Here is a 13,723-nt window from a genome sequence, read left to right on the forward strand (position 1 = left end):
TTGGAAAGATCTCTAAGGTGTAGTGACCCTTTTTTAAAAAGTCAGTCAGGGAGTAATAACCTCCCATATATACAAATATACATATATGTTTAAAATGCCTGAGAGAATCCAGGTTCCCAATAGAGTGGTTTCCTAGGCAACAAAAGAGGAGTAGGACTGAGCCAGGAAAACTGAACTTTCCTTTGTAAATTTTCATGCATCTTGCCCTTTTGCGCTGTTCTCCTTTCTTAATATACAAAGAGCGGGCACTCGTGTATTTTATAATTTTTGAGCATTAACACAAGTTACTGTTCATATTACCCAAGGTTCACCTAAAAAAAAACACCCTCTCCTTGTAAAAAGTGAAAGTGCTAGAAACACGACTGGAAGTGTCCTTTGACCACAGCCTCCAGTCCCTCCAAGGCCCACTCTCCCAAGAAGTAACCTCTGCTTTAAGTGGGGTGAAGACCTTAAAGGATACTTTTTCTTTAATTACGAAGACTATTTATATTAAACTTAAAGTGAAACTAAAAACAAATCTATGACTTTTCCTGGAAGGCCACTTGATGATAAGGTCACAAACAAAGTGACCTGGTTTCTCTACAGTGCTGTCTCGTCTCCGACTTGGAATCTTCTACCGCTTTGAAGTGTTTTTCAGGGCAACTGCAGCACACTTGGCAGGTGACAGGAGCAAAGGTGTACACGCGGGCACAACATCAGTAACGGCATTTAAAAGAAGATGCCCAGACCCCCCAGTCCCAGGGCCGGGTGGGTCAATAAGAGACACAGCTGTGGAGCAGCCATTCACATCTGATTTTCTGGGTGTGGATCCGAGGGTGGTGTTAAGACGTGCTGGTACATTTTTCGCCAGTTTCTTCCTTCTGGGTGCATCTAGATGCTTCCTATCCTGAGCAGAGAGCTTTTGTGGTGGAAAAGCTACATGAGACTCAGTTTCTAGAAATTTAACAAAAAGTTCTGAAAAAGAACCATTGAGATCAGATTGCTGATTTGGTGTCAGAGGTGTGCTGGGGACACTTCTTGATCCAAGCCACCCAGTCATCCATCTGGTAAGGCCGCCGTGCTCTTCCTGGATGAGCCACTCCATTTCTTCCCTTTTCATTCCCAGAGTGCTTCCCATTAATCGTAACACTTCCTGACGTTCACGTTTGGGTGTTTGAAAATAGTCCAGGAAGAGCTTTCTCACTAGGACTTTGTCTACTTTTCCTTCCATGCTACTTACTAAGTTCATCCATTTCTTTTGCACCTCATCCAGCATTTCCTGTTGGACCTCACTTTGCTTTTTAAATTCTCCAACTTGTTCCTCCTTCAGATCCAAGATGGCATTGGCTTTATCGAGTCGTCCCTGCAAGGACATCAGTTTTCCTTCTAGATGGTCTGCCTTTTCCATCCATTCGGCTAGTGCCATCTTCAGGTTGGCTAGTGCTCGAGCATACTGCTTTTCTTGTTCCTGAGAGACAGAAAGCTGTAATGCGGTTTCATCTTTCTGCTTCCTGACAACATTCAGTTGTTCCTGCAATGACTCCACCTCTACCCTGGCTTGATGGCTTGCCTTTTGCGTTGCCTGGGAAGATAAAAGTAGCTTTTCCTCTAGTGTTGTGACTCTCTTTCTTAGTTGAGCCGCTCTGTCTTCTGCAACCAGCACTTCACGGAGATGAGCATCTTCTGACTCTAAAGCCTGGTTACGAGATCTTTCTAGCTCCTGCCTTAAGCGTAATTCGTTTTCTCTTAAATGACAAACTTCATTCTGTAGGGCACAGTTTTCCATTTGTTGCTGTTTCAGTGCCAACACGACTTCATCTCTCTCCTGCTGAAACAGAACTGTCTTTTCCTGCATGGACGTAACTGCATGTAAAAGCTGGTTTAACTCCCCAGCCTGGCCCTGCTCTTGTTCCTTCAGGAGTTGCTCCAAAGCAAGAGCCTTCTTCTTCACTGCAGCAGATTCGAACTCTTTCTCTCTCAGCATCATAGAAAGCCGCATATTTGTCTCTTGTAATGCCCGGTTTTCTGTTTCCTTTTCCATGGACTTTTCTAGTATTTTTTCATTTTCTCGTTTTACTTTATACAAATCCACTTCAAAATGTAATATTCTCTCCTTCAGGTTTGTTACCGCCTGCCTCAAAAGTTCATTTTCATTCACTTCAGTTGTGTAATTTTCACTCAAAGAAAGTAATTCCTCACTTTTTGCGTTGACTAAGAGCTCTTTTTCCTGAAGTAAGTTTTCTAAAACATCCTGTTTCTCCCTGAGCTGCTGGATTTCGGAATCTGTTTCTTCGCATTGTTTTCTTTCTCGTTCGGAGGTGGCAGCAATCGCAGCAGACAGTCTCTGATTCTCCTCCTGGAGGCTTCGAATGGTAGCCTCTTTTTTCTCCATCGATTTCCTTAACTCTTCTATCTCTTCTGGGAGCGCTTTAGAAGACTCACTCGCTGCATCAGATCTAGTTGCCTTCAGCGAGTCGGCTGACTCTGAAGTGAGTGATGATGTGGTGGGAGGCTGTGGTGCAGTAAGGTCAAGTGGACCTAAAAGAACATCCTTGGCATTGCACAGCTGCTCTAGGCTGAGCTGCATTCGTGCTAACTTCTTTGCCAAATGTGTGACTTGGATTTCATCCTCTTTACAATTTTGGATCAGGTCAGTAGAGGCCATCCGTATTTGAGACTTATTATCAATGTCCATCAAGACCCGAGCCTGAAGCTGTGGAAGTTCTTTCTGAAGCTGGGCTGACTCTCGCTTCATGTTGTGCACCGCAGTCATCACCTGCTGTGTCCAGTCCTCCATTAGGGAGACCTGTTGCTGTAACGTGTCACGTTCCTGCAGAAGCTCCTCCAACTGATTCACAGTAACACCTCCAACCTCACCGCCAGTGCCAGATGTCTGCAAGATTGTCCATAAAGTCTGACATTTCTGACTCAAGGCAGCGATTTCCACGTCTTTCGCTCGAATGATGTGTGAGAGGTTCTGAACAGTTTCTCTAAACATATCCTGACCACTACTTTCAAATCTCGTGGACCATTTTGTATTTTCATCTTGCAGTTTCACGAGGTCTGCTTCTTTGGCAACCAGTATGTCCATCATTTTGTGACACTCTCTTTTTAGGTTGCTGTTTTCCCTCACCTTCTCATTGAAAACAGCTAACATTTGTTCCCTTTCCAAAGCGTAAGCTTGCAATTGCTGCTGAAGGTCGCTCACAGCCTGGATGTAGGGAGCTGAAGCTATTCTAGCATGAAGACGCTGTATCTCCAACTCTTTTTGCTGGATAATCCGAGTTAGTTGACCAATCTCATCTTTGTATGGCTGATCAATCTGCTCCTTCAAAGGGACAGTCTTTTCAGTTCGAAGTTTCATCTCCCATTCCTGTTCTTTTCTTCCTTTTCCTAATCTTTCACTTTCAACTTTACATAAATCATGCTTTTCACTTCCGTTTTGCATACTAAGACTCTGACCTTTTGCCACTTGACAAATCTCCGAATGTTTTGACTGCATGTGCTGGGTTTTTTCAGGCAAGTGGGTTTTCAGTTGTTTTATCGTGTTTTGCAAATTCTTAATTTCCTCATCTTTGGCTGAAAAGAGCTGAGTGTGTTTCATATGCATTTGCTCACGCTGGTATTTAAGTTCATCCATTTCCCGTCTCTGCTCTTGTAAAGTTCGAAGGAGCTGTGTCTTCCTCTGGTCTTGTTTTTCACTCATCTTTTGATGATGTTTTACTTCCTCCTCCAGGTGACCTTTTATCACCATCACCTGAGAGACCTCAGATTCTAGTCGTGTCACCCTGTCCAGGGTTTTAGGGTCAACCACAGGTGCAGTTCCAGTCTGTTCTCTCAGTCGTTCCAGGGCTTCTTTCAGATGACTGTTTTCTTCTCTCATGGAGGCAAGCTTTGTGTCTTTCTTCTCCACGGTCTGCTGCACAATTTCAGCTTTTCTCAAAGCTTGCGTTCTCAGTCTCTCCTCTGATGCTACAATTGCCTGAACGTCCTCCATCTCCGTCCTCCCAGAGTCCGGTGACTCTTCCGCCTTCTCCCTTCCCTTCCTCAGCACATCTTTGGTGAAGTTAGAGATGTGTCCAGTGAGGGAAGCCACGCTGCCGCCCACTTGCCCCAGGGAATGGCCTAAGCCAGAGCCTAGGCCACCAAACCAGGAGGCCATCGCCGCGGGTCGCAGAGCTGACCTGGTCCGCTCGGCGCAAAGCGTCCAGCCCAGTCGGCCAGTCCCGCCAAGTGTGGGGCACCGGCGCCTGCGCGAGGCGAAGAGTCCAAACACGCCGAGGGTTCCTAGGCAACGGGGCTCCGGGGTGGGGGTGGGGTGGGGGCGCCAACCGCCGGGGTGGGGGAGGGGCTGCCTGGAGCCCGGGGCCTGGCCCGGGACCTCACCAATGGGTCTCCAGTCACCCTCCCCACCCACCCTGTCACCCGGGGCCTCCGCTCATCCCGATGACTTCCCACCGCGGGGTCGGGCCCCTTCTCCCGCTGCCCCAGTGACGTCCCCGGTGCCAGCGCCCCTCCTGCCACCTCGCGCCGGCCGCCATGACAGCCGCTCTCGAGGTGGCAGTCCCCACACGGCCTCCCCCGTGCGCGTGTCCGCGCTGTGAAGAGAGGACCCGTTGCTCTCATGTCACCAAGTGGAGCACACGGTCCGTATTGTCCTGCAGCTGCTGGTTTTCCCCTTAAAATAATCTGAGGTAAAATTTACACGGTGACCGGCACCCATCTGATGAGTTCTGTGTTTGGACAAATGTCTACACCCGCGCAGAAGCGCGACCCTGATGAAGACACTGACCGTTTCCATCATCCAGGCGGTTCCCGGGTCCTCTCCCCACAGCCTCGCCTCCTCCCCGAGCAGCCCTGCAGGGAGAGGGGTCCCCTGGATGAGTTTGGGGGCTCTTGTGATACGGGGTGTCACACCGTGGACACGCCGTGTGTCTGCCTTCGTCAACACGTGTTTGGTCTAGTCAGGGAAGTGAGTTCCACATCCGTGGAGGAAGCATTGATGAGGAAAGGACACCGGGGTCCTAGTGGCCCGCTCTGCCCGGGCCCGCTCAGCCCGGGGGGTCGTCCTCCTCGGGGACCGACGCGGGGCCGCGCCCTGGGCCTGGCTGCGCTGCCGCCCCGGCGGCCCGGCGGGCGGCGCTGGAGGGCACGCGGGAGGGCGGGGCCGCCGGCCTGGGGAGCCGCCGCCGCCTGGGCCGGGAGGCGGTGGAGGAGCCGCCGGGCGGGCCCGTCCGCCGCCGGGAAGCAGCGGTTCAGCCGCAGGAAGCCGCGGGCCCAGCAGACCGCGGGCAGGCGAGTCTGAAATCCGGGTTTTATCGAAAATTCGGTGGCCTTTCACGCCAATTAAACCACTCCCGAGACACAACACAATATATACGCGGCCAGATTTGTTCTGTGAGTTGCCAGTTGGCACTCGCTTGTCTAGAAGGACCTGCAGGTTAAGGGACCCTGTTACTCTTTTTTTTTTCCTGTACCTTCCCCTCACAGTACTACATTCTCGGTTCTTTGGATCTGTTCAAGAGCGCATCCTTTCCTTTACAGATCTGATAGTAATCACCATCCACGTTTCCGTAGTGGCTTAGTTTACCAAGTGCCGTATCAAACCACCGGGCAGAGTTCTCACCTCCTGGCAATGATCATTTCTGTTTCATAAAGCAGGAAGAACGGCTTGCCCAGGTCACACAGACTAAGTGGCCCAGGCAGGACTTGAGTCCAGGGCTTCGGACTCTGGATCCCGTGTGCATCCAGCTACAGAAACGGGGCTGTCTTTTCTCCAGGGAAGGATACTGTTTATGAAACGTCTTTGGTGCTTATTAAGCTGCTGGGCTAGGTGCTTTGCATGAATTCTCTCACCGCATTCTCACAGCGACCCTAAGAGGTGATGGTAGTTATTCCTGATTTAACGATGTGGAAGCCAGAACTCAGAGTGGTCATCAAGCTAGTAAATGGCGGAGCTGTGGATTCAAACCCTGGTTTCTGATTTCAAAGCAGCTGTAAATCCATACTTCATGGCGGCACCTCCTATACGAGGAACCCTGTGTTTGAGTTATGAGTGATGTTTTCATCAAATCCTGCAGTCGAAGAGTTGGATGTTGCTGTAGTCCAGTGTCTCTGACCAGAGATGGTTTTGCCTCCCAGGGCACATTTGTCAATGTTGGAGACGTTTTTGACTGTCATGATGTGGTTGGGGTGGTGGGTGCTGCTGGCTTCCAGTAGATAGACGCCAGGGATGCTGCTGAACATCCTACAATGCACAGGACAGCCTCACGGCACAGAAGTATCTGGTCCCAAATGTCAAGAATGTTGAGGTTGAGAAACCCTGGTCTAGTCCTTCCAGGTTCTGGGTAGGTGAATTATCAAAACCAGAGATCTACACTGTTTGCCTGCAGGGCAGGATGTGTTCTGTTTGGCCTATTCAGTATGTAGGTATGTACGTATGTATATTTTATTTTAATTGTTTTTACACTCATTAGCCCATATTTAAAATTTAGGAATTTTCACATGAAAACCTGTATTTCCAGCTTCTAAAATGTTGTAACCTGGCAATAACTGGCATTGCTTCCGGGTACACGTAGAAGTAGCTGAGCAGCAGCTGTCCCATCTGGGTGTGGCATCAGCCGTCCAGTGCCCCCCAGTCCCTACCCGGCTTGTCTTACTCCTACCTTCCTTGCCGACCCCTCCCTGATCACAGAAATCTAACGACCGTCTCCAGGAGTGGTACTCTCACTACCTCACGAGACAGCCCATTCCAATAGGGGCAGCCGTGCCTCGTCTCTCTCCCATGAGACAGCCCTTCCTCTATTTGACATCACAAACCATCTCCTTACTTTCTCAGCAGTGACATTCTCCATCCCTCACCTACTCCACTGTTTCCTTTTCCTCCCACTCATTTCCTCTGCCTTTTCTAGGACCAGTCTGAACAGGATTTCTGAGAAAGGGCAGGTAGCTGTGCTTTGCTTCAATCTGAGTGGATTCCATCCCGCCTCTGCATGGAGCTCGAGTGGAAAGAAATCTGATATCTTTGCAGCTTCTTCTGATCTGATCTTCTGTGGCTTTTTTATGTACTTGACATATTGTGATGTCCTGGAATATCAAACAGGGTATTTATAGATGAGTGAAAATGAACCCTGAAAGGAAGTGGTCATATAGCGTCCTTTTTATATGTGAAAGCAGCATGTGATTCTAACCTGGAATTACCTTTGTGGCTGCAGTTCCCAGTGTGGACATGGCCGACTCTTCAGGGAGTGGACATTGAGGTACAGACGCCTAGAATGAGTATGTGCATCACACACTCTTGTCAGACTACAGATGTTTTGCATATATCATTCTACTTCTGTTTCTCACATGTCAGTAGATGCCATAGTGATTAATCAACTACAAATGCACTTAAAAATATTATTACACTTCTATCTGCTTTGTGCGTGCACGTGTGTGTGTGTGTGTCTGTGTGTATTTTCTTAATCATAGATATTAAAAATACCACAGCCACCCAGTCCCTTATCCAAAACTCTTGGGGGTCAGATGAGTTTCAGAATTCAGAATTTTTCAGAGTTGTGAAGAGTAGTACTGTGCATATACCATTATATAATATCTCCAGCAGGGTTGGGCAGCAGCCCTTAATCAAACATTAGTATTTCTATAGCAAAATATGGGACTGTATTTCACGCTAAATGGAATACATAAGGATTGTAAATAGCTTCATGTTAGTTCACATCCAGTTCTGTTGCCTGATGAGTTACAAAACACTTATTTTTTAGATTTGAAAAGAGTGGATAAGGGCTTGTGGACCTGTCTTACTTTTAGTAATGTTCCTGTAGAGAGAGCTTGTGAAATTTTTATGCTTTCAATCACGTTTCCCATACTCCAAAAAGTTGGAAATCACAGCTATATTCTGTAGCAGGGGTCACAGGTGCTCAAGTGCCAGGAGAGGTAAAATTAAGAGGTGAAGTGGGAGATTGGTTATAAGACAGTAGAGAGTGCTGAGGACTGTGGTGAACCAGTGAGTCCCTGTCCATTAAAGGGGAAAGTTGCTCTCAGCTCTAGCCACTTGTTGCCATGGTGATTGGGGGTACAGTGTTGCCACATCTTCCCATTTTTAGTGATACTCCAGAATGCTGATTTCCGTGTGAAATTCTCGTCATTTTAAATGTTGTCAGCTAAAAGGAAAAAAAATCCACTGTGTAGGCCAAAGAAAAGATATCAGCAAGCTTGATCTGGCCTTGGGCTGCCTGCTTTGACCTCTGTTTTAGAGACTAATTCTTATGGTGTGAACAGCTGGACAGTGGTGTTTTGGTAATGAACTACTTCTTGAGATGGGGGGACCTTTGTTTTATCATGATTCATCGTACTTTACAAATATATGTTTTTGAGTGTAAAATATTTCATAATAAAAAGAAAACATAAAAAAGTTGATAGAGATTTTGTTTTAAAATTGCCTTATTTTCTAGCCAGAGGGAAGTTTTCTTTTCCATCTGTGAATTGGAAACTTTCAAGTTACTTATCTTGAAAAAGGGAATGAAAGCCCAAGTTAAAAGGGGAGCCTCTGTTCACAAAGTTTGAGTTCAGGGAGGTTAGGCTATAGTGTCCCTCCCTTTCCAGGGCCTTTGTGATCAGAAGTGACATTCCGTATCTGCCCTTGTATTGGACAGGGAAGCGGCCTTGGTCTCGTCTCTTCTCAGACCACACCCCTAGGTGACCTCAGCCCCGTAACACCACCTCGTGGCTGATGACTCCCCATTTCATGCCTCCAGCCCTGGCATCTCTTCATCCCTACGTTGACCTCTGTCTTGAATGTCTCCTGTAAATGTCCTGCCAGTACTGACTCATGAACTTCATTCTCAAATTGGCCTCCTTTCCCTGGGTTCTCTAGTCTATAGGTTGGCTGACTTGGGCCCACTGCTGGTTCTGTGAGAAAGGTTATTGATGCCCAGCCCCGCACTGCAGCAGCAGATTGGAGTAGTGGTAACACTGACTGTGTGGCCACAGAGCCTACGCTGTGTACCGTCTGGCCCTTACTGAAGGAGTTGCCCACACCTGCCCTAGTGCACTGAATGCCACCACACCTACTGGGTCAACTGTCACCCGTCACCCCTCTCCTCCATGTTCTTTATATCCGGGCTCTCACTAGGATCTGGCAATTCTGCCTCCTTAGTGTCCTTTGATTTTGTGTCTGCCTCTCGATGGCCATTCCTCCAGTTACCTTAGTTCAAGCTCTCATTTCTGTTCACCTGGACTCACTATTGTCTTCCAGCTGGCCTCTGCTGGCTTGAGCTGGCTTATCCCTTTTGAGGGATATGGAGGCCTCCACTTTACTTTGACATGGCCAGTCACCATTTCAAGGATTATAGCCGTTCTTGTCTATATTATTTTTTTCTGATGAATTCTCTGGAGTTTAGAATCACTACATTTGTAGGAAATTAATCTTTATGTAGTCATAGGATTACCAAATTGCCTTCTGAAGTGATAGCGCTGTCGTGTAGTGTACCGTGCAGAAGTAACGTTGCACGCAATGCACGTCATTGTGCACAACGTGATGGATGTCATGTTTCACCATCACCTCAGTAGCACTGGAAATCGTCTTTTCTGAAATTTGCTACCTATTTAATTTTTTTTCCACTAAGGTTGAAATGAAGTCCCTATATTTGTACTTCCTTCTGTAAGTTTTCTGCATGCGTATTTGTTTATTTAATTGCCATGGAATTAATGTTCAGTTGTCAATTTCATTCTTCAATTACCAATTCAGTTCAACAATTATCTAACGAGAACTTGTCAAACACTAGGGGCTGGGCTTAAAGATATATGGAATTCCTAGGGACTTGAGTGAGGAGGTAGACATACAAACAGATAATTTGAATATTGCCAGTTGTACCTATTCTAGCAGATCTTAGGTGTTAGTAAGAAAATATTAATACCATATCTTAATTTATTCATGTATTTTTCTTTTGCTGAGGAAGATTTGTCCTGTGCTAACATCTGTTGCCAATCTTCCTCTTTTTTTAATTCATGTCATAATAGTTTATAACATTGTGAAATTTTAGTTGTCCATTATTGTTTGTCAGTCACCGTATAAACGTGTCCCTTCACGCCTTGTGCCTACCCCCTAACCCCCTTCCCCCTGCTAACTACCAAACTGTTCTCTCTGTCCCTGTGTTAGTTTATCTTCCACATATGGGTGAAATCATGTGGTGTTTGTCTTTCTCTGTCTGGCTTATTTCGCTGAGCCTAATACCCTCCAGGTCCATCCACGTTGTTGCAAATGGGATGATTTTGTCTTTTTTTATGACTAAGTAGTATTCCGTTATATATGTATACCACATCTTTCTCCAATCATCAGTCGAGGGACACTCGGGTTGCTTCCACTTCTTGGCTATAGTGAATAGTGCTGCAATGAACATAGGGGTGCATAAGCCTCTTTGGATTGTTGATTTCAAGTTCTTTGGATAAATACCCAGAAGTGGGATAGCTGGATCATAAGGTATTTCTATTTTTAATTTTTTGAGGAACCTCCATACTGTTTTCCACAGAGGCTGCACCAGTTTGCATTCCCACCAGCAGTGAATTAGGGTTCCCGTTTCCCCACAACCTCTCCAACATATGTTACTGTTTGTCTTGGTGATTATAGCCATTCTAACGGGTGTAAGGTGATATTTTAGTGTAGCTTTGATTTGTGATGATTAGTGATGTTGAACATCTTTTCATGTGCCTATTGGCCATCTGTATATCTTCCTTGGAAAAATGTCTGCTCATAACCTCTGCCCATTGTTTGATGGGGTTGTTTGTTTTTTTGTTGTTCAGTTGTGTGAGTTCTTTATATATGGTGGAGACTAACCCCTTGTTGGATATATGATTTATAAATATTTTCTCCCAGCTGGGGGTTGTCTTTTCATTTTGATCCTGGTTTCCTTTGCCTTGCAGAAGCTCTTTAGTCTGATGAAGTCGCACTTGTTTATTTTTTGTTTTGTTTCCCTTGTCTGAGTAGACATGGAATTCGAAAAGATTCCTTTATGACTGATGTCAAAGAGTGTACTGCCTATGTTTTCTTCTAGGATTTTTATAGTTTCAGGTCTTACCTTCAAGTCTTTGATCTATTTTCAGTTAATTTTTGTGTATGGCAAAAAAAACATAATCTACTTTCATCATTTTGCAGGTAGCTGTCCAGTTTTCCCAGCACCATTTATTGAAGAGACTTTCCTTTCTCCATTGTATGTTCTTAGCTCTTTGTCGAAGATTAGCCATCTGTAGATGTATGGTTTTATTTCTGGGCTTTCAGTTCGGTTCCATTGATCTGTGTGTCTATTTTTGTACCAATACCATGCTGTTTTAATTATTATAGCTTTGTAGTATATTTTGAAGTCAGGGATTGTGATGCCTCCTGCTTTGTTCTTTTTTCTCAGGATTGCTTTAGCTATTTGGGGTCTTTTGTTGCCTCATGTGAATTTTAGGATTCCTTGTTCTATTTCCGTGAAGAATGCCATTGGGATTCTGATTGAGATTGCATTGAATCTGTAGATTGCTTTAGGTAGTTTGGACATTTTAACTATGTTTATTCTTCCAATCCATGTTTATGAGATATCTTTCCATTTCTTTATGTCATCATTGATTTCTTTCAATAATGTCTTATAGTTTTCATTGTATAGGTCTTTTACCTCCTTGGTTAAATTTATTCCTAGATATTTTATTCTTTTTGTTACTATCGTAAATGGGATTGTCTTCTTGAGTTCTCTTTCTGTTAGTTCGTTATTAGAGTATAGAAATGCAACTGATTTCTGTAAGTTGATTTTGTACCTTGCAGCTTTGCTGTAGTTGTTGATTATTTCTAATAGTTTTCCAATGGATTCTTTAGGGTTATCTATATATAAAATAATGTCATCTGCAAACAGTGAGAGTTTCATTTCTTCCTTGCCTATTTGGATTCCTTTTATTCCTTTTTCTTGCCTAATCACTCTGGCTAAAACCTCCAGTACTCTGTTGACTAAGAGTGGTGAGAGTGGGCACCCTTGTCTCATTCCTGTTCTCAGAGGGATGGCTTTCAGATTTTCCTGTTGAGTATGATGTTGGCTGTGGGTTTGTCATATAGCGCCTTTATTATGTTGAGGTACTTTCCTTCTATGCCCATTTTATTGAGAGTTTTTATCATAAATGGATGCTGTATCTTGTCAGATGCTTTCTCTGCATCTACTGAGATGATCATGTGGTTTTTATTCCTCGTTCTGTTAATGTGGTGTATCACATTGATTGATTTGTGGTAGTTGAACCATCCCTGTGTCCCTGGTATCAATCCCACTTAATCATGGTGTGTGAATTTTTAAATATATTGCTGTATTAGATTTGCCAATATTTTGTTGAGGATTTTTGCGTCTATGTTCATCAGTGATATTGGCCTGTAATTTTCCTTCTTGTATTGTCCCTGTCTGGCTTTGGTATGAGGGTGATGTTGGCGTCATAGAATGTGTTAGAAAGGGTTCCATCTTCCTCTATTTTTTGGAATAGTTTGAGAAGGATAGGTATTAAATCTTCTTCGAATATTTGGTAGAATTCTCCAGAGAAGCCATCTGGTCCTGGACTTTTATTTTTTGGGAGGATTTTGATTACTGTTTCAATCTCTTTACTTGTAGATTGGTCTATTCAGATTCTCTATTTCTTCTTAATTCAGTTTTGGGAGGTTGTATGAGTCTAAGAATTTATCCATTTCTTCTAGATTGTCCAATTTGTTGGCATGCAGTTTTTCATAGTAGTCTCTTATAATCCTTTGTATTTCTGCAGTATCTGTTGTGATTTGTCCTCTTTCACTTCTAATTTTACTTATTTGTGCCTTCTCTCTTTTTTTTCTAAGTGAGTCTGGCTAACGGTTTGTCAATTTTGTTTATCTTCTCAAAGAACCAGCTCTTTGTTTCATTGATCCTTTCTACTGGTTTTTTTTTTTTTTTTGGTTTCAATTTCATTTATTTCTGCTCTGATATTTATTATTTCCCTCCTTCTGCTTCCCTCCTTTGGGCTTTGTCTGTTCTTCTTTTTCTAATTCTGTTAGATGTAGCTTAAGGTTGCTTATTTGGGATTTTTCTTGTTTGTTAAGGTGGATCTGTATTGCTATGAGTTCCCCTCTCAGGACCACTTTTGCTGCATCCCATATGAGTTGGTATGGTGTATTTTCATTTTCATTTGTCTCCAGATATTTTTTGATTTCTCCTTTAATTTCTTCAATGATCCATTGGTTGTTCAGTAGCATGTTGTTTAGTCTCCACATCTTTGTCACTTTCCCAGTTTTTTTCTTGTACTTGATTTCTACTTTCATAGCATTATGGTCGGCAAAGATGCTTGTTATGATGTCAATCTTCTTAAATTTATAGAGGCTTGCCTTGTTTCCCAACATATGGTCTATCCTTGAGAATGTTCCATGCATGCTTGAGAAGAATGTGTAATCTGCTGCGTTTGGATGGAGTGCTCTCTATATATGTATTAAGTCCATCTCATGTAGTTTTTCATTTAAGTCCCTATTTCCTTGTTGAGTTTCTGTCTGGATGATCTATCCATTGATATAAGTGGGGTGTTAAGATCCCCTACTATTATTGTATTATCATTAATATCTCCTATTAGGTTTGTTAATAGTTGCTTTATGTACTTGGGTGCTCCTGTGTTAGGTGCATATATATTTATAAATGATATGTTTTCTTGGTTTATCATTATATATTGCCCCTCTTTCTCTGTCATTACCAGTTTTATCTTGAAGTCTACCTTGTTTGAT

At 44.1% G+C, this 13,723-nt stretch overlaps 1 protein-coding gene across 1 annotated transcript; it reads right to left on the bottom strand.

Annotated features, from left to right (window-relative positions):
* Positions 1-613: 613 nt before the first annotated feature.
* Positions 614-7,209, bottom strand: LOC131421998 (thyroid receptor-interacting protein 11-like). Its single transcript, XM_058568860.1, has 5 exons — positions 7,180-7,209; positions 5,084-5,280; positions 4,772-4,836; positions 4,397-4,577; positions 614-4,229 (listed from the first exon to the last, which is right to left on the bottom strand). Exons 1-5 carry the CDS (start codon positions 7,207-7,209, stop codon positions 614-616), a joined length of 4,089 nt encoding a protein of 1,362 aa, XP_058424843.1.
* Between the last annotated feature and the right edge of the window lie 6,514 nt (positions 7,210-13,723).

This window comes from Diceros bicornis, chromosome 26 (genome assembly GCF_020826845.1).
Source record: "Diceros bicornis minor isolate mBicDic1 chromosome 26, mDicBic1.mat.cur, whole genome shotgun sequence".
Taxonomy (NCBI): domain Eukaryota; kingdom Metazoa; phylum Chordata; class Mammalia; order Perissodactyla; family Rhinocerotidae; genus Diceros; species Diceros bicornis.

Excerpts from the sequence above, each read along its gene's own strand:
- LOC131421998 (XM_058568860.1), bottom strand. The coding sequence starts at position 7,209 with ATGTCCACACTGGGAACTGCAGCCACAAAG. Across the intron at positions 4,578-4,771 it reads CCGCCTGGATGATGGAAACG|CGCGGACACGCGCACGGGGG; the intron begins GTCAGTGTCTTC and ends CTCTCTTCACAG. Across the intron at positions 4,230-4,396 it reads CGGAGGCCCCGGGTGACAGG|GCGCCGGTGCCCCACACTTG; the intron begins GTGGGTGGGGAG and ends CGCCTCGCGCAG.